Source organism: Ciconia boyciana, chromosome 11, assembly GCF_034638445.1.
Source record: "Ciconia boyciana chromosome 11, ASM3463844v1, whole genome shotgun sequence".
NCBI classification, from domain to species: domain Eukaryota; kingdom Metazoa; phylum Chordata; class Aves; order Ciconiiformes; family Ciconiidae; genus Ciconia; species Ciconia boyciana.
In genome coordinates this window covers 2,858,649-2,884,356 of record NC_132944.1, presented here as the reverse complement: position 1 = coordinate 2,884,356, position 25,708 = coordinate 2,858,649, and the positions used below count along the sequence as shown (strand labels likewise).

General features: G+C 36.2%; 1 protein-coding gene across 11 annotated transcripts in view; it reads left to right on the top strand.

Annotated features, from left to right (window-relative positions):
• ATG7 (autophagy related 7) overlaps nucleotides 1-25,708 on the top strand; it is a 158,192-nt gene that overhangs the window by 22,635 nt on the left and 109,849 nt on the right. For all 11 annotated transcript variants that reach the window (XM_072876187.1, XM_072876184.1, XM_072876188.1 and 8 more), the window contains 5 exons: nucleotides 3,053-3,247; nucleotides 7,877-8,080; nucleotides 8,322-8,437; nucleotides 9,193-9,268; nucleotides 12,836-12,916. In XM_072876187.1, coding sequence (XP_072732288.1) covers nucleotides 3,053-3,247; nucleotides 7,877-8,080; nucleotides 8,322-8,437; nucleotides 9,193-9,268; nucleotides 12,836-12,916 — 672 coding nt within the window. The remainder of the gene's footprint in view (nucleotides 1-3,052; nucleotides 3,248-7,876; nucleotides 8,081-8,321; nucleotides 8,438-9,192; nucleotides 9,269-12,835; nucleotides 12,917-25,708) is intronic.

Below are 25,708 nucleotides of genomic sequence, written 5' to 3'. Positions count from 1 at the left end.
CCCACACAGTCCTTTCAAGCCCATGGGAACCCGAGCAGTGATGCTGGTTCTGAAGGCATTTCTGAAAATTTCGTTTTACATCTCTGTGCAATTCACTTACAGTCTAATTTACTTTCTTTGATTTCAATGTGAGTAATATTTTGCACACAAAATGCAGTTTCTCCTGGTTGACTTTGAAATGCTTGTCTGCCCTATGTGAATTCTTTTTTATTTTTTTAATTTTACATCCTTTCTAGTTGGAAGAGTAACCACCTCATCATTGCAAATGAAACAAGGAGGAGTGCTTTGGCAAGGAGCTTTGATTTGTTTCATTCCACTTCTAAGATTATCATTAACTGTAGCTTAGAATTTTATAATAAAAAAGAAGGGAGGACTCGGAAATAGCAGAATTTACGGATTCACAGCCTTTTGTTACAAGTAGGTAATGCACAGAGTCATTCATATAGCTGCTGTGGAACTTCATCTTATTGACTCTCTTATACAATCATTTCCTGAAGTATTCAGTCATGGAACTCCAGTGTATTCGGTATTTTATCATCCTTTGTACTATTCTGCATGGGGAGCCACTTTATGTAGGTATTTCCAATAGAACAATTCAATGATGGCAGCATCACATTTCTTAATTTTCTGTGTACCTACCCATGGCACACTTCTGTTCAGGTTTAATATATAGAGCACAGATATCTTCTAAGTGATCTGAGCCATGGTTTAAGAAAGAATGCAGAAAGTGAATAGAAATATGAATAAAAATGAGAGAGAAGGTTATGGTAGCACCACAAATTGCAACATTTTGATGTCTGTCTGCTTTAAAAAAACCAAAACAAAAACACTGGAGCCTCAAGCACAGCTTCGGTAAGCTATCAATGAAAGTGCTGGAGAGTGCATTATCTTTTATGATTTTGCACATGTCAACACACAGTCCCTTTCTTTTAATAAGTTTGTGATTCTAATACTTTATGGGATGGTAATTATTTTGTTTTGGATAATTTGGAGGCATTTTAAAGCTTTTGTTAGTATGAAGGTTCTGGTCTTAAGATGTAAGCCTTTTTGTGAGCAGTCAAGCAAAATTCTTTTTTCATGTAGAGACTCCCTGAGATTTTGGGATTCTGTGGAATGAATGAGATCTGTCTTTCGGGATATATGCACACTTACTCCTCCTTCAAATAATAAGTATGTACTATCGCAAGGTACCCTTTTAGCTCTTTTTGCCAGCATTTGGCTGCAAAAGTGTACCTCAGCCACTTGTATTAGTGACTGGCGTCTTTTTTTCAAGGGACAGTTATTCAAATAAAATTGAAGCTATTGAAGCTGCTAGACTTGTATGTATTCCTGCAGCTACAGTCACTAGATAGAGTGTTTTTCTGAATTCTGATAAGATTTTAGTATTTTACAGACCTTGTTACCATATTTCCATGCAGCTAGCGTTCAACTTACTTGTTTGCTCGTTCGTTTTAGTTTTTTGAGCAAAAATTGACCTCCTAAGTCACCACCAGTGTCAGTTATACTTATCTAATAAATCAGCACTTGTATGCAGTACAGGGGCTTGACAAATTATCCATAAACATATTACTCATACACAGCATGGATTAAGTTTTGTGTTCCTGCCACAGCTTTTTGGAGGAGATAACAACAGTGAAGGTAATTGTCTGTGTTGGTGGTGCAGAACCCAGGCTGTCCTCTCTGGGACACAGTGGAGCTGCCCTGTTAACAGCATACTAGATCACTGTGGACTCTACATTTTTTCCCTTGGAGGTGGTGGGAGGGGGGAAGAAGAAGGGGCAAAAAAAAAGGTGCATCCTTTGCTATTGTTAATGCAGATATTACCCAAATTTGTTTCCCCAAGCTGCTCTATGTGTCTGTTTCTTTTTATATTCAGGGATATTTATGATGTATAGAATGTATACTTCACCATTCTGGTTATTTGGCTCACCTGGATTTATGCGTTGTGCATGTAATTGCTCTATAAAAAAGCACATTCCACCAACGTTCCTCTCCTCTCTTCCCATGTAATTTTATGTTTGGTACATCTAGCTTTTACATTTTGGCTTTTAAATTGTTAGTTGCTTACAGCACAGTGACAAGCAAGGAGACTTTGGCAAGGCCTATGCCTCTGTAGCATATATGAAGGATCCATTATTCTCTTAGAGCAGATGGCTGGCAGATTGTGTTAACATATTTCCAAATGAGTGAGTTTGCATTGTATATGCATTGTATATGCTTATTTGGCTCTTTAGCCATTTTCTGCTCAATATGCCTTGCCCAAATACAGAGTTGGAAGAGGCATATGTTTCTGCAATAAGAACGGGCTCTTTCAGCATCTGCATAGTGCAAGCCTCCAGACATCCAAGTGCTGGAGTAACAAGTCTCAGAAGTGATTTTCTTCTATATCAAGTTCACATATGGCTGGTCGAATTACATGAAACTCATTTGAGACTATTGTTCTTCTCGTAAAGAATTTAAAACAAAGAGGAGAATGTGTGATACTTCACATCTGTCTTACTGTAGTTGAGTTAATATTCAATATCAGAAATATAAACTGCATCCCATTAACATTGTGTGTGAAGTGGCTGCGAAGATAATCCAGGACAAAGATTTTATCAAAGTTTAACAGCACGATCATAATCATATGTAAGATCGGTCTGCTTGCTTTGATAGTGATGTTTGTTACCTCTGGGATTAGGAGCAGTTCAGCTATCTTCTTGTAGAGGTTTGCCAGACCTAATAAGACTTTCTGAGAGACTGGGCTTGTTAGTTCAGGCACAGAGCCACCTGAACATGGTTGGTTTGCTGTCATGGCCCAGGCTAGGGTGTTTGCATTGAGCTGCTCTGTTCTGCGTAAATGTAGCAGCTGAGACTGCCGTTCCCTCAGAAACTTTAGCACTGTGTTTAATGCGCAGCACTGATATACAGAGAGATGTAAAGAATAAAGTTGCCATTCTGCCAAACGGTAATTGAATTTGTACTCTACAGTTTTGTATTGAACTTTATAATCATTCTGTTCAGTCACGAGGTTATCTTTTTAATATGTTGGTTTCTGTCTGTCTCCATCTAGAGTTCAGAAGGCTATAACATGAGCATCCCTATGCCAGGCCACCCAGTGAATTTTTCTGAAGTAACAATGGCACAGGCTCGGAAGGATGTGGCTAAACTTGAAGAGCTTATTGATGCTCATGATGTTGTTTTCCTACTAATGGACACTAGAGAGAGCCGATGGCTTCCTGCTGTAATTGCAGCCAGCAAGAGGAAGGTATTGTACCATACCTTGCTAATATCCTTGTCACTGTATTTCAGCTCTTGCATATCAACCAGCTATGTATACCTGAAAGAACTTTATGGGAAATTGAAATACTTGTCCAATGTTTTGTGATTCTGCAGAAATGTTTTCTTGTTTTCTGTAGCCGCAAAGATTCTGAATGAGACGAAAAGAGAATGTTGAAACAGGGAAATAGAAACTTGTATCACAGAATGACAGAGGTTGAAAGAGACCTCTGGAGGTGATCTGGTCCAACTCCCTGTTCAAAATAGGGCCAACTTACAGCATGTTGCTCAGGGTCTTGTCTAGTCAGTATCTTTTGAGCATCTCCAAGGGCATTAGTATTGCATAGTAATACTAAGTACTGCAATAGTAATACTAAGTACTAAGTACTTATAGTACTAAGTACTAAATAATAGTAATACTAAGTACTATACTAATACGAATACTAAATAATAGTAATACTAAGTACATAGTAATACTAAGTACTGTAATACTTAGTATTGCATAGTAATACTAAGAGAAGTAATTTCATAGTAAGAGAATCATAGTAAGGAGGACGAAAGACATTACAGTAATGATTGACTGATAGGGGATGTGAATTGTAGAAACTTGTCCAAAACCACGTTTTCAAAATATATCTCAAAAGTGACAAATCAGAAAGTGAATTCTGAACTTAAGACGTATGCCAGCACTTTTTGGTCAAAAGTTAACTTTGGGATTTTCTCATTGCCTTATTGGAAAACATACTGTTGTGCTGAGCCAGCGCATCCAAACTCTGCCCGTGACACTTACTCAGGTAGTGTTGAATGCTTCAGCTATTTCTGTAGCTTAAAAGTAATATCCTCATGTTACAGGCAAAGAAAAATGAAAGGAGAGGGCTGCAGTACATGAAATTAAGATTCTAAATTTATATATTTAAAAAAACCCAGTATCTGAAGCTTTATAGATTATACTCTGTATATGAGATGAGTGAAACTGTATGCATAAATGCTTATGTAGTCAAAATGTTAAAACATCAGTATACAGATCTGATCAAATGAACCAGATTGACAAATAAAATGTAAGCTTAACAAAATTTTTCCAGGAGAGTTACGAAAGCACATGGGGAGAAGATTTTGAGCCATTTTGTCCTGTCCTACAAATCTTACTGAGAATTAGATATGAATGATAGAGCCTTTACTTTTGTGTGAATTTTATTCTTTAAGACAGTGTGGCATCCAAACTTTTCCTGTGCAAGAATATTCTAAATCACACAGGATTCTGGAAGCAGCATCTTTCTGAAAATTAATGCAGTGTTGAGAATATGGTTTTGCTGAAGAATCCAACTAAATTATCCTGAACGCTTACTTCCCTTGCTATCATGATGTAGACCTTACTAACAGTCTCAAGTAATCTTGATATTTCTTAATTCATTTAAGAATTGTGCAGTTTCATGTCTGCTCAGTTAAAATAGCACAAAATCAGAAAATGCAGGTATTAAGCTTTTAACATGTCAGTTTAACCACGGTGCATATCCTGTGTATTTTGTGGCATAAATATAATGATGTCCATAGCAATATATTAAGTTGTGAACGTAACACAAAAGAGTAAAAGAAAACATACACGTGACACAGCCGAGTCAATGTTTTATCCAGTCTCTGATTTTTGTATTTCCTGACTTCTGTGATTTTTCAGCTATGACAACTCTAGTTTCCTAATAGTTGTTAGTTGTTTCTTTTGTTTGTGTTTATATTTATTTCCAAAAAACTGGACAGTAGAAAGGAGAGAGAGTGCAGATTTGTGGTATTTGCAAACTAGTTTTATCTTATAAATTCAAGGTATATTCCCCTTTCTCCTGAAGTTTATGTTCATCTGAACTTAACTAAATTTCCTCTGCACCTGCTTTGCAAGCAGGTTTTTTCCAGATCAAACAGTTCTCTCATATTTTTTTTTTAAGCCAAGGTCTTAGATTATTTTCTTTTCTTTCTTTTTTTTTCTTATTTTAAATAGATTTCTGATCCTGAGAAATAGGCTTGTATGTCTTTGTAGCTCAAAGGAACTTCCCTTTGCCAGTGAACTACACTGCAGTGAAAAGATCAGTGTGGACTTCACTTCAGGTGTAACTGAGTGTATGTAACTTGATCACTTAATCAGTTCCTACTTAATCCTACTGTCTTTTCTTCAGTTTGCACCTGTGGTCTTTCAGCAATCTCCTATCTGTTTAAAAACATCACAGAAATGACATAAAAAAATAAGTTTGCAAAGCTGGGTATTGAAACTGGAAAGTGCCAGCCTCCTATTTCGTATGTACGATGGTTGCTGGTTGTAAGCAATATGTGCAGTTCTGTATGTAGCCCCCCTGCCTGGTTCAGTCAGGATAAGGTTGTTTTCATGATCTCCAAAACTTTTCCCCCCATGTTTGCTTAGCTAGCAGTCCCCCACTATATTTGTTTTACAGTGTTCAAATTTGTACTTGAGGACAAATTTTGTAATTTCTTTGTGACAGTTCTCTGATATTCAGTGGCGTAGTGTGTCTGACTGCATCACAGTTACTTGGTGTTCATAAGATCACTTTGATGTGAGGAGATGGAATTCTCTGTCACTGAATAAGCGCAGCGCTGAAATCTCAAGGTATCCAAACTGAAATGCTCAGTATCTGCTTTTCAGTGTTCTTCATGTTGATAAATATTAATGGGAGCTCTACTTCAAATGTGAATTTGTGTGACAGCTGCAGATCTGAAGTACTGCTGCAGTTGGGACCCCAGGGTCTCAAAACAGGCACACAGAAAATGAAGAACATAGTGAGTGGTAATCTGTGTAAAGTTCTCTATAAGGGGTAGAAATAAGAGTTGGTTTCCCCCTGTAATCATTCAGTTTCCTTGATGATCTTCAGTCTTCCTGCAGTCCTTCCTCCCAAAACAAGTATCTTAGACAAACACAGAATTCAAATGTGTCAGATGTTAAGTACCTGTTCCTGCTGAGCACTGGAACTTTTAAAATTTTGCTCGTGCTTTTTGAAACACATGCCAAATGATACACTTTTCCGTAGTCTCTTTATCAAAAACAGATGATTTTTTTCTTTTATTGATTAAGGGTCAATCAGTTAGATTCAAATAGTTGCTGGACAGTAAATTGAAGAGAGAGAAACATTTTATTGCAGTGGGAAGTGTTCAGCAATATTATTAATTTCTGGTAATACCAGCCATGCCATGTTATTCATATTTTGAAAAAGTAGTACCATCTTCAGGTTTTACAGGTAGATGTAGTGAGAAGATGCATTCTTTTAATTGTTTGCTGTACAACTGGCTGTGCTACCACAGATTCAACAGCATGGTTCTACTTTAGTTCTGAGGAAAGAATAAACTACAACAAGGTTGAAAGTGAATATCCAGAAATTATTTGAAATACCAAGAATGATGATGAAACTCACAAGCGTATTAGTTAAGACGGCTAATTCTTGACAGCTTCCCTCAAAGTCCCTCTTTTAAATAATTCCTGGCTATAAGAATGAAAAATTACAAACTGCTGTACTAGAATTTCTATCTAAAAATATCTGCATATGAAGCAGTATAATATCTTCCTTCATATTTTACTGGCTACAGTCATTATTGTATAATCGTTTTTGCGTTTTGCTATATCTAAATCATTGCCTGTAAGTTTAGTAAAATCTGCTAGTTTAAGTGTTGGTTTTATGATATTTCGGTCATAATGCATATAGCTTCAGATTACTCTCAGGACTTGTCACAAACTGAAGAGAAAGGGGAAAATGATGACAGTGTAATTGTGTACCACAGCTGCTCGTGCTCCCCATGTGCCTAAACAGATGCATATGAAGACCATAAGTAAGCATTAATTGCTTTCCTCACTGAGCAGAAATTTTTTTGGATAACAGACTTGTGTTTCATTGCTTTGTCACATAGGAGTGTTTAATGAGTTATATTTCAGACTACAGTGAACTGAAAAGACTACATATAGAATTTCAGATGACATGAAAACTTATTATTGATAGCCACTGTTGTACTTAAATGGCACTTGGAATACTTTAGTACTTAGAGAATATGAGTATACAGAATGTGCAGCAAACTTGAAAATAAATTCTGAGCTGGAACCAAAATAAGTTTTTCCAATAACAATACTAATCATTGTATAAATATTGGGCCAAATTTGGATATATGTATGTTAGTTCATGTCAGTGCATAGCAGCTTCAGTAACTTTAGTGAGACATTGAATGTTAGTCGGTGTGAACCTAGCTTCAGATGTAAACTACCACAACACATTTATGGAGTTCCCGTTCCTTTTTTTTTGTCAGCAAGTGTGCGTAGGTTTGTGTAACAATTAGAGGGAGTCGTTAATTTGTATCACATTTCCCTGGAAGACACAGAAAAAGGTAATGGTTTGTGGATTTCTGAAACAGACTTTGGTTTTGTTTTTTCTAAATGCTTGACAACTGGAATTTTGTACCTATCAGAAAATCTGTTGTTTATGGCTAGGGTGATAGATATGCAGTTAATAGGTTGTTCATCCATCTACAGCATGTGGGGTTTTTTTGAAATCTACAGTGAATGAAACCTTGAGGCCTTTTTTTTCCCCTCCCCTTTTGGCTCACTTAAAGTCTGTTGTTTTCTCTTCATTGTTCACAGTTGGTCATCAACGCTGCACTGGGATTTGACACATTTGTTGTTATGAGACACGGACTAAAGAAACCAAAACAGCAAGAATCTGGTGATTCATGTTTCAACAATGCCTCTGGTTCTTCTGATCTTTTGGGATCATCACTCTTTTCAAATATCCCTGGCTATAAACTGGGTTGCTACTTCTGCAATGATGTTGTGGCACCAGGGGATGTGAGTAGAACCTTATGCAAATGGTGATTATGTATCCCTTTTGTTGTGACTTGATTTTTTATTTCCTTTAAATGGTTTTTCATAAAGGGATTTGATGTACACAGGATTAAGAAATAGCTCATCTTTTATTTGGAAGATCAAAGAAATGAATTGCACAGAACTAAAGATGTTTTTTGTAGTAGGGCAGCTAGTTACTTTTGAGTTACTTTTTTCTTTCCTTTAGAATTGTCTATCTTTGTAGTCCACCAGGGATCGGACATTGGATCAACAGTGCACGGTCAGTCGACCTGGATTAGCCATGATAGCTGGAGCTCTTGCAGTGGAATTAATGGTTTCTGTTTTACAGCATCCAGAAGGGTGAGTCATTTCTGAGACAAGGATTGGTGTTCAGAAGGTGTTCTCTGAGAAATAAGATTTATTTAATATAATCTTTTGGGAGAAGGAGGAGGAAGTACACATTAAGTAGGACAATTTTGTAAGGTGTAATGTTGCCTGTAAATTAATGTCATATATAGGTCATATCTACTATATTACTGTAATTTAACAGTGTTTAAGAGAGAACTGATTCATCAAATCTTAAGTTTTTGTCTTGGAAATTGGGAGTTTCTCTCTTTCTGAGTTTAAAAGTAGAAAAGTAGTGAGAATATTTCAAAAGAAGAAAGTATTCGTTAGTGGATCTTGGCATTCCTTTGCTCAGGAGAGTGTTTGAGTGTAATGAGGAGCTATCATAACTACTTTTGTCACATGAAGGGCTTCGAGATAAGCCAAATATTGCAAAATCTTAGTTAAACTTAAGTGGGTTGATAAAGAAATTACTCTGAAATTCTGTAACCTGACATTTAGGCTTGTTTTCTGTCTTCCAAATCTGTGAAAAAAAAAAAAAGTGAGTTAGGAGTTGGACATGAATATGTTACAAATCTCTGAGCCTGATTCTGAAAAAGGGTTTTTGTATTCCCATGCTGAATCTTAGTTACTATGAAACAGATTTTCCATATAGATTCCTTTCCAGATTCTAAAATGTAAGCTGTAACAAAATGTCTTGAAGCTTACTGGAAATTTTGACTGTTCAGTATGTTGCCTTGTTCTTGTTTTCCTTCTTGGATTTTTGGCAGTGGTTATGCTGTGGCCAGCAGTAGTGATGATAGAATGAATGAACCACCTACTTCTCTTGGACTTGTTCCTCATCAGGTAAATAATTTGTGAGTAAATGCTTTTGTTTAAAAGCTGGGAACTGATAGAAGGCAAGCATCACAGACTTTGCCTCCTTAACAAAAACATACTCTATGCTGATTCCATTCCCTGAAGGACTGACTCCCTATGTTTGTTTAAAAAAAAAAAAAATAATAAAAAAAAAAATCCATCACACAGGCCAAGGTAGTTGTCTTCCTGGCATTACGTCTGTCCTACTTGTGGGGACACAATTCCTGCTACCTACTTAGCAGGAATTTATTTGGAGCGGACAGTATGTGAATAAGGCAACCTCTGATGACATTATTATTATTATTATTATTATTATTATTATTATTCCCCATCAGAGCTGACAATATGAGCATCTCAAAGTTACTTTTGTTCACTTTTTAAATTCCTTCTGAGTTTGAAAAAAAAAAAAAATTCAAATCCAGCCAACTCACAATTATTATGGTTCTCCAAAATATTAATGTATTTCTGGTGCAATACAGCAGTCTTTATTCTTCTACTCAACCCAAACTCTAGTTACAAATGTGTTAAGGGTACCATTTTTCAGATTGCTGGATAGACTCGTCTTTATTTGTTATATTGATACAGTCCTTCAAAAAACTGCCTGCTAATCTTATCCCCATAATCATAGAATCAGAATAAAATCGTTTAGGTTGGAAAAGACCTTTAAAATCATTGAGTCCAACCATTAAGCTACCACTGCCAAGCCCACCACTAAACCATGTCCCTAAGCGCTGCATCGACACGTCTCTTAAGTACCTCCAGGGATGGTGACTCCACCACTTCCCTGGGCAGCCTGGTCCAATGCTTGACAACCCTTTCGGTGAAAAAATTTTTCCTAATATCCAATCTAAACCTCCCCTGGCACAACTTGAGGCCTTTTCCTCTTGTCCTATCGCTTGTTACTTGGGAGAAGAGACCGACCCCCACCTTGCTACAACCTCCTTGGGATTAAAAGTATTCTGTGCCTCTTTCTTTATGTTGCTTATCTGAGTGACTCTGTTTGTATGCTTCCATTGTATAAATAAATCATTTATTTGTTGCCAAGTGGAATTTTTAGATTCTATTGATGCTAATTTTTTTTGCGCTAAGAATGAATCTTGATGCAGAAAAAGGTAAAGCTATTAGTATGTTTTCTTTGCAACATCCAGGTAAGCACAGGGTCTGGTCTATATAAAATCAGTCTAATTTTGTTTCTAATTTTATGTAGTAACCATTGTTTACGCATGGGTCATTTTATGCAGTGGGGTCCCCCGAGGTTCTCCCTGGCTTCTCTCTCTCCAGTAATTCTGGAGTCTCTCGTTCTTTCTCAGCAGTCTCTCCCCCATACCCCTGAAGTTTTTCTGCTTGTTACCGTGGTCAGTGTCAGCTGCAGGATTGGTAGGGAATATCCAATTCTCGATTGCCTTGTTCAGATAGCCTCATTATGGGGCTTTTGTCCTCCCTGGCATTCATAATCTGCTCGTCTGGAAGGTTCTCAACAGTTTCCAACCTTGGCACTAATTGAGAAGTTTGTGACTTTCACAGTGACTGACAGGTTGTTTACAGTCAGGGTACTTCATTATAACTAAGTTACTCCCTTATCCTATAGGGTTATCTGTAGTTAATATGCTAATGCTGTTGTCAGCCGGGCCCAACCTATGCCAACTGCTGCAGTATATCTGAGGGAGATTTTTTGACCTCATATCTCAATAGGAAGAAAAAGCCAAATCTAAATCTCATTCATTTGATGATCCAGGTACTCCCTTCTGATTTATCTGAATGTTTTCTGTGATCATATGGGATGATAATATGAAAGAGATTTTACTTACGCTAGGTCAGTTTGTTTTTAAAAATAACTTAAGTAATTTTGACGGTTGAATCTTTCTAAGTCTTATACATATACGGTGACTTTGTTTCAAAATGGTGACTATGCTCCAGACCTCTGGAAAACAGATCTGTAATTGGAACTTTCTCTTAAAATCTAAAAAGGGATAGCGAAGAAGTGATTTTTCTTTTTCCCAACAAAAAGCTAGAAATATTATGTTATGTAGTAATATTTTTCTAGAATATTTTTGAGTAAAACTTAAAAAATGTACTGTTTCTACGGGAAAAATAATGATCTCACAGTTCATATATTTCCTGATGATGAGAATGTTAACTGTCCAGTCAGTCCTGTCTGTTTTGTTTTATACCCCTATATGATTTTACTTGCATTATTGTTCTGGTTTGGGCTATGCTTTCAGATATGATCCATATCAAATATGGATTTTAATTGGAAAAGTTTTCATTGAATTATGACTTCTGTCAACCCTATGTCTGTTTTCACATTTACATTTAGTGACTATCATGAATATCTTCTATTTTAGACATTCTAACACAAATATAACTTTAGTCAGTATAGAATGAAAATAGACCATTTTTTTTCCAATATTGTGACATCTAATCCTTTTACAAACTGCTGGTTTCTCTTAGCAGTCACCCATCTAATCAACTCAGGGAGTGCAATATTTTCTCCAGGGGTCTGGAATTAACTGTTACTTTCTGGTGTGGTTTTTTGTGTCTGTTCGTTGTTCATTTGGAATGCAGCAGTCCTCTTTATTAAGAAGGTATTCCTTTGTGGATAATAAATATTGCACATTCATAGTCTTAGTCTGTCATAAATTAACTGAATTTATTTCCAGGAACTGTTGTGGAGTTCCTAGGATAACAGAAATACAAAGCAATGTGGTTTTTGTTGTTTTCCTTTCTTTTCCTGGGTGTGGGTTTTGTTTAAAAATGACTGTATTTTTGTATTCTAACATTATGTGTGTCTTGGTGTTTCTGCAAAAATACCTTAGTTTTAATACTGTTTAAATTGCTATTGACTCCAGGGGTTTATGCCATTCAACTGCATTAAATGTGTGGTGTGCATCTTGGAAGTATTTTCCATAATAGACTTCAATATTAATTAAGGCATTATTATTTGTGTTGCAGAGCTACTTAAGTTTTGTTCTTAGCGACGTCTCTTCATTGTAATAGACCTGTAAAAGCACAGAATAAAAAAGATGATCAATGCTCCAAAAGAGTTCATGGTCTAAATGATCAAACCCTGCTCCATAGTGTTTTCAGTGCTAGCTCTGTTACCAGAAACAGTGGTCTGGAATTTTAAAATTGTGTTATCAGTGGTATCATTTTAACAACGCTTTAGGAATGCGCGACAGTTAAGTTTTCAGATTATATGTTATAGAGATGAGGGAAAAAAAAAAAGCGTTTAACTGGTTATACCATGACTTTTTATTTTTGATTGAACTTTGCAATCAGAAAAGTCAAACTCCAGGTGGTGCTGTGCCTCTATTTATGTTTAAATAGTGTTGCATTTAGATAGTAGTGCTATTATTTGTATATAAAAAACCAGTGTATATATATTGAGTATAAATTTACTACAGGTGTTATTGGGGGTCACTGTGTTAGAACAGTATTACCCTAGTTATAGCCATTCTTTATCTTTTTATCGAATGTATGTGTCCAGTTCATGTGGAATTTTGCAAATATTTTTTGTAATCATAAAATAGTATTGTAATTTTTTTCATCTTCCAGATCCGTGGATTTTTATCAAGATTTGATAATGTTCTTCCAGTCAGCCTGGCATTTGATAAGTGCACAGCCTGTTCAACAAAAGTAAGTCAGAGTTTGTCTGTACTTTATTTATATGTACAGAATGGTCTTGCTCTAGGTCAGTCTTGGGGTGCTGAGGACTGCTTTGTATTTGACGTGTTCTCTTCCTTCCTTAGGGCTTGGAATCTGTGTTCTCACTTCAGCTAAAGTTCTTTTGCCCTCATACCCTTCTTTTTTAGCTGTTTTCCAAATTTCTTTGCCATCACCTATTAGCATGCTACCTCCACATAAACATTCTAGTCATAGCTAAAGAAACCAAGTAGAGATTAGGACCAACAAATTTCTGAACATTTTGTCATGTAAATACTGTCAATATCTTTTAGCTTTGTAGGAAGGAATAAAATTGGTATTGTTTTTAGTTGTTTAAGAAATTATTTCTGATGTCCGATTAATAAATATATCTTTTTAGCTTTCTTGAACTTAGTATCATTACAAATATGTGAAGTTGTCTAAATTTCTGTTTTATGGTACAGAACAAACCTATAAAGAACACTTAAGGAAAAAAATGACTTCCATAACATTTCTTTATTGAGAAGACTGTTTCATTTTGATGCTAGTGTTGACAGTCCTGAGTCACCTAATGGATTTACAGCTGTTGCTTGGATCTGAGCTGTGTCTTGCCAGAACACTAGGGCAGCCCACTCATGTGTCTGTGTGGGGCCTCCTCTGCAGTCTTGGATTGTGTTCCTGTACTGTGGCCTTGAAAAGTATTTTCTGGCAAGTTTTCTATGGCCATGTAGTGCGAGTTGAAGAAGTTTTGACTGGGATATCTCAATATGAAGATTCAGAGGTTTTGACTCATGATTTGGCCTGCTTGGAAGTGCCATTAATTTAGTTCACTTTTATATACCTTGAGACTTACTGCAAGAAGTTCTTTCCGTTCTTTTCACTGCACTTGCCCTTCTTCTTTCAAACAGCTATCAAAACCTCTTGAGGCACTATCATTTTTTTGAGGACTTGCACAATTTCTTCTTCTGCAGTATTCCTGTTATTTCTCTAGGCTATCTGGGCACATTTGACAAGTTTTGAAGGACTATTAATGTCCATTTTCTCCTCAAAAGTTGAAGCACTAAACTTAAAACTGCTGTTATTTTTAGAAACATGTCTACCCTCTTGAATAGCTGAAAGCTGAGCAGTAGCTAGAAGTGATTATTTTCTAATCTTTTCCAAAAGTATGGTTTGCAGAAATTCTATGTGTATTACCTAAAGTAATTTGGTTCAAAAAAATACTTATATGTAAGAAAAAAAAAAAGGGAAAAACTTTATGATGGTGGAGTCTGGGAAATTAAACTGTTAGAATAAGCTTTTTTGGTTTTGTTTTTTTCTTCTTCTTTTTATCTCTGATCCAGGACATATTGATATATAAAAACACTAAAAACATACATCGATGTAGATAAATTAAATGCAGGTATCAATTTTTTAGTTAGCAAATCATTTCCTCTTGGAGGTCATTTTAAGAGAGCCTTGTTTTACATAAACAGACTTGATGATTTAATAAAAACTGACTTGGATTTTAGCAGCTGTGCTATTCCCAGAGAGATCACTTTTCATCTGGTTTGGGTATTAAATTACTTCTGTGCTGAAAAGGTTGCTTCATTGGCACACGTATTTCCTTACAGTAGAAACACAGCATTTGTTTACTTTGCTAACTTTCTGTTTATTAGCATAAGAGTATGTCACCCTGTTTTATCTGGAAATCTGATGCTAATACTTTGAAATGACAAATCCAATTACAATTTAATTGTAGTCTGTATGTTGGTTTTGGTTTTTTTTAATGCAGCGATTTAGCATAATTTCATCCTGATCTTTGTCAGATTTACTATAGGTTTAAACTTCTAGCACAGGAGAGAAGTGGCTTTTCAGATATAATGGAATTTGCTGGTACCTTATTAGTTTTCTTCTTTCTTATATCTGCATTCTCTTTCTTGAGCTCTTGTCACTCTGTAACTCTTAAAACATAAAACTAATGAATTAGGAGTTTAAAAATAAATTCCAGTACATCCTTAAACCATCCAGTACAGCTGGATGACTTAGGAGAAGCTGCTAATGATCTGCATGTTTAGGGATTAGATTCCATTTCATTTTGACTCACAGTCATGACTTCATTTCTCTGTTTTTGAAGCCGAAGAGCCGAGATGTCCAAGCAGCCAGCTATTCCTTACCCAGAATTGTCCTAAACAGGCTGCATGCCAGAGCAGCTTCCCACAGGCAATTGTTCAGGAATTTTGGGATGGTCGCAGCAGGAAACCAATCTATTTTTATTCCGGGCCAAATTTTCCTTGTATGATTTCCCCCTGTCTTATTCTGGTTCTGCACAAGCATGTGCGAGAACGGGAAGTGTCCTCTTTCACAGCTAACAGTGTTGCGCTGCCCGTTGAGTAGCAGGTCTGGGGAGCAGCGTAAGCTCTTCCGAGGCACCTCCTCTTCCATGCCAAATGGGGCTGTTACTGAGAAGGGAGAGTCCGGAGTTCTTTCGTATAGATACGTATTTGGAATAACTGCTTTACTTACAGAATGAGAATGCTAAGCTTATTACTTACTGTGCTAATTAAGCTGTCTGTTTACCCTGTTGGGAGCAAAACGAGGATATTTTCTCATAATATTACGGTGAGAAGCATTACAATCCTGTAGAAAAAAAGAGCGGTCCTGATCCTGTATTACTTGATCCTTGCAGGCAACTGGCTAAAGCCTTGAAACATGAATGTTAAAATATATCTCTTTCTTAATGCAAAGTGCCAGTGTTTATATTTTAATGAGGGTAATGAAAATTTTCCTGTTACTGCTCCTCCTTCCTCCTTGTGCGTCATGGAATGAACAAGGAGACCTCACAGATTCAGAGTTTAACATCTGAAAAGATTGTTGCTACTAACCAACTTGGATATACAGATGTCCCCTCGGTATTTACATGTAGCTCACAGATCTTATTTCCTCCACAGTTCTGATTTATCATCCATGTGCTGAAAGCTAGCTTATTTTCCTTAAAGATATTTCTGTCCTCCCCCTGCTAAAATTGTTCTGATGTGTAATTAACTCCACTATAAAATAATAAAAAAAAAAGTAGCATAAGTATCTCTACTAATGTTCAAGTTCTTTCTCAACTTTCTATTCAGTATGCTGAAAAATTGAGCTGCTTAAGTCATAATTTTTTAACCACTGAGTAATTTCACTGACTTACCTTTAAATGTTTTTCAATTTCATTGCATTCCATGAAGGGGTAGACACCAGGATCAGGGATGGGATTCTAGGCATTATGTTACAGTTTCTGTTTTCAGTCAAGATATTTCCCTACCCTTGCAGATGTTTTCCCTTTTTAACGTTCCAGGAATACATTAAACATTTTTGGTGTGACATTTATAAGTGCCTCTGTTGCGCAAGTTATTTATGCATGTTTCAGTTTTGAAATCTGCCATCGTGTAGACATAACAATGCTTTTATTGTTCTCATCTGCTAACTGCTTTGCATGCGTTTTTACTTTCAGTGGTTCCGATCAGTTATGACAGTAACCTCTGCGCTATTCAGTAACTAACTGATGTTTTTCAGTTGAGATAATTTTAATTTTGATTCCAGCAAGACCCTTCATAAAATCATAGAATGCTTTGGATTGGAAGGGACCCTTACAGGTCATCTAGTCCAACCCCCTGCAAGAGCAGGGACATCATATTTGCCCTAGCTGCATTGAGAAGAGACTGTCACATTTGCTTTCTCCCAGTAATAGCATATTGTAAGATCTGTCAGTGACATTGTTTTAAATCTTTTTATATTATACATTTCTCAACTCAAGTATTGTGTTGATGTTAAATAGAGATGTGTAAGTCATGGGGGAAAAAAACCCTTGGTCTTTCCTGTACTAAAAAAAGCTAACTCTTGCATAGCTTGCAGAAATGATGGAGGAAATGGGGAGAAATGTTTGTCCTTCAGGAATGAACACTGCAAAAATTTAAAAGAATGTTTAAAAAGAGTTATTTCTGTAGCTGTACTGTAACATTAAGTCTATGTAACTGAGTCCATTTATAACTTTCCTTATTTCCTGAGTTTACATATGTTAACATTTGACACTTCTATGTACAGTGCAGCCTCTGTATTAATATTGGATAGATTTCATTCAGACTTAAAGAATGCATCATTAATATACCTAGGCATATTTTCAGCACACTGAGTTAAATGTAATACTTTTCTTTCTCTTAAGGTGGCATAGAAAATTGCTTTATGATAAGTGACTTACAGAAATTTATCACTTTTGTTTTTCCTCTTTGAAAAGATGTCATTTTAACTGGGGGGAGCAGGAGGCAGGATTATCTTGTCCATAACTTTTGAAATCTCAGGCAGTCTTCAGCTCTCTGGATATCAATTTTAAATTCAGTGAGAGAATTGAAATAATATATATTTTCAAAATTAGTCATGGTGAGGATGGTTTTACTGCTGGTTGATGCTCATTCTTGAAAATAATGCCTGGTCTTACTATTTCAGAAATACTGAATTTTTATTATAAAGTCAACAAAATATAATGTAGATTGTCCCAAGTAAAAGGATACTAACAGAAGGAAGCTGTGATTTGTACTAAGAACGCCACATCACACACTAGGAAATGATGACCATGGTAATGTGGCCATTAGGATAGAATTTTTTTCCCTTAGAGGAGGGCAGATGTGATCAAGAACCCCAGAAATCTTAAAAGTAACATTAACTTTAAACATTATCCTATTTTGCGAACAGAGAAGAGGGTGTGGAATGAGCGTTGCATTCAGTTTCATGCATTGGGGAAGGTGGGGAGGTGTCTGTACAGACAGGATGGATGATAATTGGAAAATGGAACTTAAAAAATCAACACTGAAATCTAATAAGGTGGGAGAGAGCTCATTATCTCTGTCCTATATCTGAAAAAAATTACACGGTGTTAATGAAGTATGTGTAGTTCAGTGGAGAAGTGATGTCTTGTTACTCCTTGCTTAGTCCATCGTGATGACTGGAAACTTCATAGCTAATCCTATGTGAAGGCAGTAGTGCCAGATAAACTGCCTTGCACCTAACAGCTCCACAACCAAGGTTGTAAATGGAAGGAACATGAGGAAAGGTAGAACACGTATATATTCAGTCTTAAATCATACCATTTACCGAAATTCAGAGAGCAGGCTGACATTCCCATGGGTTAGCACTCTTATGGCTAGATTGTAAGAGTTAGAAATGATGAATGTTTTGCACCAGTTACTCAGAATTGTGGGATGCAGGTTTACTGACATTTAATAGATAACTTAGGTTGTTGACACCAAACAGCCTCCCGAAGTCAACAGAAGAGAGGATTTAAAAAAAAGAAACAAAACTTGATGCTTTATCTTATGGTACTGAAGAGAAGTAAGGTTGTTTAAAAACTCAGTCGGATCCCAAGAAGGATAGTTCAAACAGTGTGACCAGTACTGCTGCTGTCAGGGTTTACTTGTCCTCTGCTCCCCTCCCCCAGACATGAGGATGCTAGAAATCTTTCATGAACTTGCATCAAGTTGCTCTTAGCCATTCTGTTGTGTCTTCGTTTCAACTTTTAGCATATCTGTGAAATCACTTCTTAATCAATTTATTGTTTTGTTATGTTTTCTTCAACTAAGATAAATGTAGCAAGTATAAAAGAATTCAGGAGACTTTTTTTTTTCCTTTTTGACTACTGTCTGTTATTCTCTGTTGTAATTTAGTTGGAGTTACAGCAGGGACTAATTTCTTCCTGTTATTACTTGCTATTTCTCTTAAGGAGAAGAAACTAGTGTGCTTCTCCAGAACATATCGGTAAGACATTATTCCATTTTAGCTTCTGTTGTTAATGTATTTGTCTGTATTAAGAATTGACATGGTTTATAAAAAGTTAAAGATCAGTTTGTGTCTTGTGAGACTAAACCACCCACCCAAATATTTTCACATGGGTGAGGATTTGTTTTGCGTTCGTGGCTCTGAGGGGAGGATGCATTTTCAAAACTTCTGACTTCAGGATAAGTACCTCTTAGCCTCTCAGAAGCTAGCAGCTGTATGTGCAGTGTCAAAGTGTTTGTTTTGAGTGTGGGTGTTTGCAACTCTATTTAAATGTTGAAAACTGGAGGTTTGCGCCTGTCATGTTTTGCTGAGCAAAACCAGTTTGTATTACCCAGCCCCCTATCCTAAGATAATTGTCTTTATTCTAGCCAATCCATTTGTCTTCATCGCGTAAGACGACTTCTTCCTGGATGACAGATGCAACCATGAGATATCTTAGGGAGTTTAAATACAACTTGGCATAGAAAATGTGTTTAAATAACAAAGTAAAACAACATTCCTCCCCAAATCATTATGGTTTCGGGTCTTGTCTTCATGGCACAAGGGAGTAGATAGCTAAGGTTTGCTGCAAAGTGTTTTTAGGAGCCATTCTTCAGTATTGTGTTCTTTGCAATGGAAGTTTTGAACTCCGCTGATTAAATTATTAAGGTTTCCTGAGAGGGAGAGAGAAGGAGGAAGGGAGAAAAAAGAACAGAGAACATACAGTGCTCTGAAACTTGTTTTATTCCCTCTTCCTTTTGCTCCAGAAAATCAGCAGTTCTGTTGTTACTACTTCTGATTTCGGAATAGTAAAGTTGCTAGATTAAGAATCCCTTTCGAGTAATAAGTAACACGCTTTTGCCCTTCAGAGAAGAAAACAAATGATTTTGTTATTCTGTGTTTCTTTTATTTGGTGAATTTGTTAAGTGTTTCCTGATGTTTAAGTGAAATAGCATGTTGATTTATGCTGATGTGGCAGCATACCATGTTAGATAGCAGAATCAAAGCTATGTTGCAGAGAATCCCAGAATTTGGTCCAAGAAGCAGCTGGTGTGACTGACTGGTCCATGGTATTGACTAGTTTACTTGTCTCCAAGTTAAATAACATTAAAAGAAGTAAAAATATATTCCAGTAATTGTTCAGTGATCTTAAATGGATGTAGGATATTATTCTAAGCCGTTGTAAGTGGGAGAGAGAATGGTTTATGAAGTTCATCTTAAATAGAAATCTATATCATCTGAACTAAAAGAAAAAACAATTAATTGAAGTCTTTAAGTGAAAATACTGCACTCATATAATATAGTTTCTGCACCATGAATAACGTGAATTTTCCCATTTTTAAGTTTAACTAACTTTAAAATACTGTTTTTAAGGGGATGAAGAAACCTGCCATTGTTAAAAACAATTGATTCATATTTCTGAGAGGCTGTATTTCTGGTGCATTTACATTAAATTCTATGCATCTTAGAGTTTTTTGGGGTTTGTTTTTTCGATAGTTCTTCTTCCTCCAATTCAATTAGATTTTAACTACAATTAGTACAAAGTAAAGGACTAGCAATCAGTAGGAAAGAGATAGCATCACCACAACTTTCTGGTATTGACATGTTCAATATCTAACTGTCTAGAATACCGTTTTTAATTATTTATTCTAATGGCAACTTAATGCTGTCTTGTCATCTCTCTGTGAAGCTGTTACAGAGTTCCTTTTGTGTCAGTAAAAACAAAACTGAACTAAAATACTTTGACGTAAAATATATACTTGCTGACAGACTCTTATATAAGAATTGCACAAACAAAGTTGGAGAATACTGAGCTGGATAAAAACTAGGAACATGCAATGTGTAGTGATGTTATGGTGATGATGTTCATCCTACCACTGCTGAATGTAGAAACAGTTTAAACCTAATTTTGTAGGTTTCCGTCTGGAACTCAAAAAGTCAGTTGTTCATTTTGCTGGAGAGGAGTGATTTGTAATTGTTCTTTTTACTTCCATAAGGTTTTTGCATACTTGCAACCTAATGCCTTCTATTCCTTTATTTATTCTTCAGTTATTCCAAGGATTCAGTGCATATTCATCAAAGAAAATATAGACACAGTATGCTCCATGTTTGCCATTTATGCCTAGATTTTTAATTTGTAAGCTGAGGAATCACTTCAAGTAAAAAAAAAAAAAAGCCCACATGTTCCTGGCTGGAACATATACGATTCTTTAATATTAGTGAGTATTAAAAAAGTCATTTAATATGTTGACATATTTAGTGCAATAAGTGAGACAAAATACTTGTTCATATCAGTTATGTGCAAAGAGTGCTAATTGTCAATTGTTAGAGTGTATATAAGAAAAACTGAACTAATTTGACAAATTGGCAGGGTTACATAAAGGTTCGAGTCTAAATCACATGAATGAAAATTTTCAGGCATGTAAGGTTGTGATCCAAAGCACTCTTTTGCATAGGTAATTTTGATAGATAAGTACTTCAGATTTATACAGTGCAGCACTGTGTGCATTGGACAATTTCGGCCATAATTCTACCTCCACGTATTAAAAAGCAATGCCAATATGCAGCAGTGAAAGAATGGAAATACATCCATGGTTCTGTCATCTCTTGTCAGGTCTTGTAACATTTGTCTCATGGAATTGGGTGAGAGACTGATTTTTTTTTTTTCCCTTAATCTTTATGCGAATAGGACTTGCTTTATTATAGTCTCATATTTAAATTATGCTAAAATATTAGATTGTAATATTTAAATGATGTATAGTTTACTTGTATTTCAATTATATTTTTAATCTTATGAGATTAAAGGGATGGATACTACATCTTTTTCCAGATAATGTTTTAATACTTTCCTATTTTTAAATATTGTAGTTTTTTCTTTTACACTTTTCTGCATTCTTCTCATTGCGGTCTTTGACAGGAGTCTGTCTACATCTATACCTATTTTCTTTTGTTAAACTTCACAAATCATCAGCCTCACTTTATTGGGCAACTGTTCTTTTGTTTGCAAATGCCCATGTAGGCATTTTTGAAAAGTTTAAGTTAAACTTAATCTTTACTCAATTTTTCCACATTTTGATAGGGTTGCCTATATCTGTGTCTTTGCAGAAGTGCTTCTGTTTTCTTTGAAATTGGAAAAAAGTGAAGGAAATAGAATTTTTAAAAGTGGTAAAATAACTGGAACTGATGAAATACAGTAAATATGTGTGGTTTTGGTGAAAATGTTGTTTGTCCAGTGCTGTTTTGCATAGGTGTTGTAGCACATCCAGATAATAAAATCTTCTCCTCTGAAATAGTCTAAAAAATGTGGCTTTTTTAAGCTAGAGATCTGGATTTAGGAACTACTGAGCAGCTGCAATTTCTGCTTAAGGTAGCGATAGTTTTGGGTGCTTAGGGTCCGGCAGATCATGCCTTATTGTTGAACTGCTGATGGCAGGGGAGAGCTAGATGGAATAAATGACTTCATATGCAGTACCCAGTCAGCACTGGCTTTTTGCTTGCTTAAGTCAACCCATCAAAGATGGACCACTCCAATCTTTGTAGAATCAAATTGTATAGACAGCCAAAATGGTATTCAGCATAAGAGAGTTGCTTTTCTGTGAGAAGAAGAATTTTCTTAGATGTTGGGGAAGTGACCTTGCTTCACTCCCAGCGTTAGGGATTCCCTGCGCAAAATGGATGCTGTTTCTGGACTGTTTCTTCAAGGCAAAAACGAGAATTGTGCTATAGGTGCCTGTCCCTATATACGGGTAACAAACAGATTATCCAGGCACAAATTGTCAGTAACCTCAGATGTGACTGGGGAAAAAGAAGGGCTTTCTGCAGTTGCTGTACGGTAGGTAGTGACTAATGCTAGTATGAACTGGAGCCAAAAATGTTGTAACTGCTGATGAGCTAATCAGCATAAATTTTGGACAGGAAGCAGAATGGGGATAAATACAGTTGTAAATATCCGTCAAGTGTAAAATGTGGAGCGAGCAAGATACGGCTATTAGGGGACTGAAGGATATACCCATGTATTGAAAGAGGTCAGGACAGATGATGTAATGATATTGTCTACTTGAAAACTCTTTTGTTCCTCTATTCTCAGTCTCTAAAATGGAGATGTCTATTTTCTTTTACTCTCCCTTTCTCTTTATCTCTTTCTTTTCACTTCTATTTACTAATGCTTTCAGGCAGAGAGTGCCTTAAACTTGTACACCGTCCAGGAGAAGATCCTTATATTGATTGTAATGTGAAGGTGCCGTTATGTTTCAAATAATTTGTGAGAAATATTTTAGAAAGGAAAGAGTAGCTAAAATAAAAATCGTGCAGTTTTGTCTGTATCATTAGTCTATCAATTCATATCAGGAAAAACGGTTACTTGTACACAAAACGCATCAGGGTTATTTCGGAAAAGCTCAGAATGCATGCGGTTCCCGAGAACTTAATGTAGACAAGACCATGCTTAAACTGACATCTCTTAAATTTCTAAGAACTCTACTTTCCTCCTTTTCATTATTCAAAAGAAGAAACTGAAACGTCCTAAGCTAAAAAAAAATCTTGTCGAGACCTTTCAGGGCCTGTTACTTCAGTAAGTTAGTACTCCATTTTCTGTCCATTGCAATTTGAAATCACTGTAGGTAATAGCAACAGACAAAACACATTTGTATCACTACACTCTTACTCTAAATTAAGACAGCAATCTCTTAAATGAATTTTCAGCATATTGTACTTGGGTTAGTTAAGGTTTTATACTGATCGATTTGCTTTCACTTTTAATACTGATTATGGAAGGTAGGGAGAAAATTGTGTATGCAGAGGGTGTTTTAATTATTTAGACATGAGCCAAAAATGGTGCCATTTTTGCCTTGTGGTTTATAACCTTCCAGTATTTTCAGAATAGCCTTCTTCAGCTTGCACCTGGAATACAGCCCTCTTCAGAACTTTGTTTTATAATCTTGTTCTTAAAACTTAATCGTGTGTAACGCACAAGTGTGTATGACCATTCATACACGCATTAAGATAATACTTGGAGTATTATCAAAAGATGAAGTGTCTTAAGAGTCATCTTTGTGCTCACGTAACATTGTCAGACTTTGCTGTTCCAATATCGTGAACTGAGTCCCTGAAAAATTATTACGTGATCTTCAGAAAAGTTCAATTTTGCTGCGTTCTTTTTCATAGATGTATTACAGGATCACCTTATTAGGCTTTTCTTGACAACTTTTTAGGACCAAATGGCGATAAAAATTGAGAACTTCCTGGAAAGGCAAGAGTCCAGGAGCTGAGGATTTTTTAAGGAAACCAGAATTATGGGTCTCATGTTAAGATCTTGAACATTGGCAGTGTTGCCTGTGCAACTGCCTAGACCCAAGATCCCAATGGCTCACGTGCCTCATCTTATCCTCCTCTCACTTAGGAGGATTCTTCCCAGCATTGTAGTGTTTCACTAAACTTCCTGTTTTAATAGCAGGTACATTGAGCTTTCAAGAGTTTAACTGGCAAGACCTTTACGTGTCTTCCTTATTTTCCGAGCAGCTGTTGAAACTGAAATGTCTCTTTTCAGCATGCTAACACTCACAGTAGTTTTCTATTCATTCTGCATTGCCTGTGATAACTGGATGGTTAGCAGCGTGCAAAAATATATCTAGCCGTGTAAAATTTCTAAATAGAACATTGAATGTTGTCATTTTTCTGACGCTGAAGTGTTTAGTGAAGTATCTGTCCCCTTTGGGGGGAGGCAGGGCGGGGAGGGGAAGCGTGCTCTCTTCTTTGAGTGGAAAGCGTTTAAAGCCAGGAAGAGCGTGAAACACACCACCCGTGGTGTTTTGGAGGTCGGCTACCCGTATGTCGCAGTGTAAACAGTAAATCTGGTAGCATTGATGTCTTATTTTATTTTTCCTGGAAAGTAAACAACACTGTTTCAAGCTCTACAGATGCTAACTACTTAGAAAACAAAAAAGCCAAAACAAGTGTAAATACTGGTAAAAATTTTCTGTCACATAATTTTTAAATGAGGCATAAAATGTGAGCCAATTTTACATCAGTGTCCGGGTTGTTGGGATTAGGAGTTAGTTTTTTGTATTTTTACTTAACCATATATTAACTTTTATGCTATAAAGCAATCCAGGAGCCAGATTATCTTTCTGAATGTCTTTCTACCCAGCAATTGAGACTTCTTTGTGAAGAATGCTATTAAAAAGAATATAACACCAAGGCTGCACATCTGTTTCTCGTTTCAAAACAAGTTCTTCTACTCCAAGCCTCTATTTTTTTTCTTCCTACCATGAGATTCATTTTTTTTCCTTCTGTAAACAGACAAGAATAAAAAGATTGCTAATAAAGTGTGACACTGTGTATCATTTACACAAAAGGCAATACATTAATTTGTCCCTGTTGTGATAATGTGCATCCACAGAGTCATTTGTTCTATTAAAATGCCATCATGTGAAAAATCAGTTGTATCTCTGGCTCTGTAAAATGGAGACTTGAGCCGAGATTATAGCGTCAACCTGAGAGGTGATTTACATGTGTCGGAAAAGAGTGTGGTTTTAAAATGTGGGGTCTCCTGACAGTATTTGTAACAGACATGAAATACAGAAGGCATGCTACTTTCTAATTCTCCTCCTAAGCTCTGAACAGTGACCTGCAAGTGAGAAAAAGATAAGAGTTCCTTAATAAATCTGTATTGCTCCAGCTTGTCTTGCTAGGTGGAAGAATTATATCCTTCTGGCTCTTTTTGTTGCTGCTTTGAAGTTTTTTCTGCCTGAGAAAATTAATTGCTGCATAGTGACATGTCACGGAATGACTGGATAGTGACATGTTTGTTCCCAGAAAAAGTTCGTGTGGGATTTTTTACATCTGTGGTCAGATAGTAACTATTTGAGATCAATAGTAATAAAAATTATAACAGCTCTCAAGTATTTGTCCTCCTGTAAAGCTGTTATTCAGGATGATCGCATTGATACCAAGTATGGTGTTAGCAGCAAAGGGAATTGTTAAGAACTGAAAAAGCAAACTCATGCTAACCGTGGGCCTTTAGAC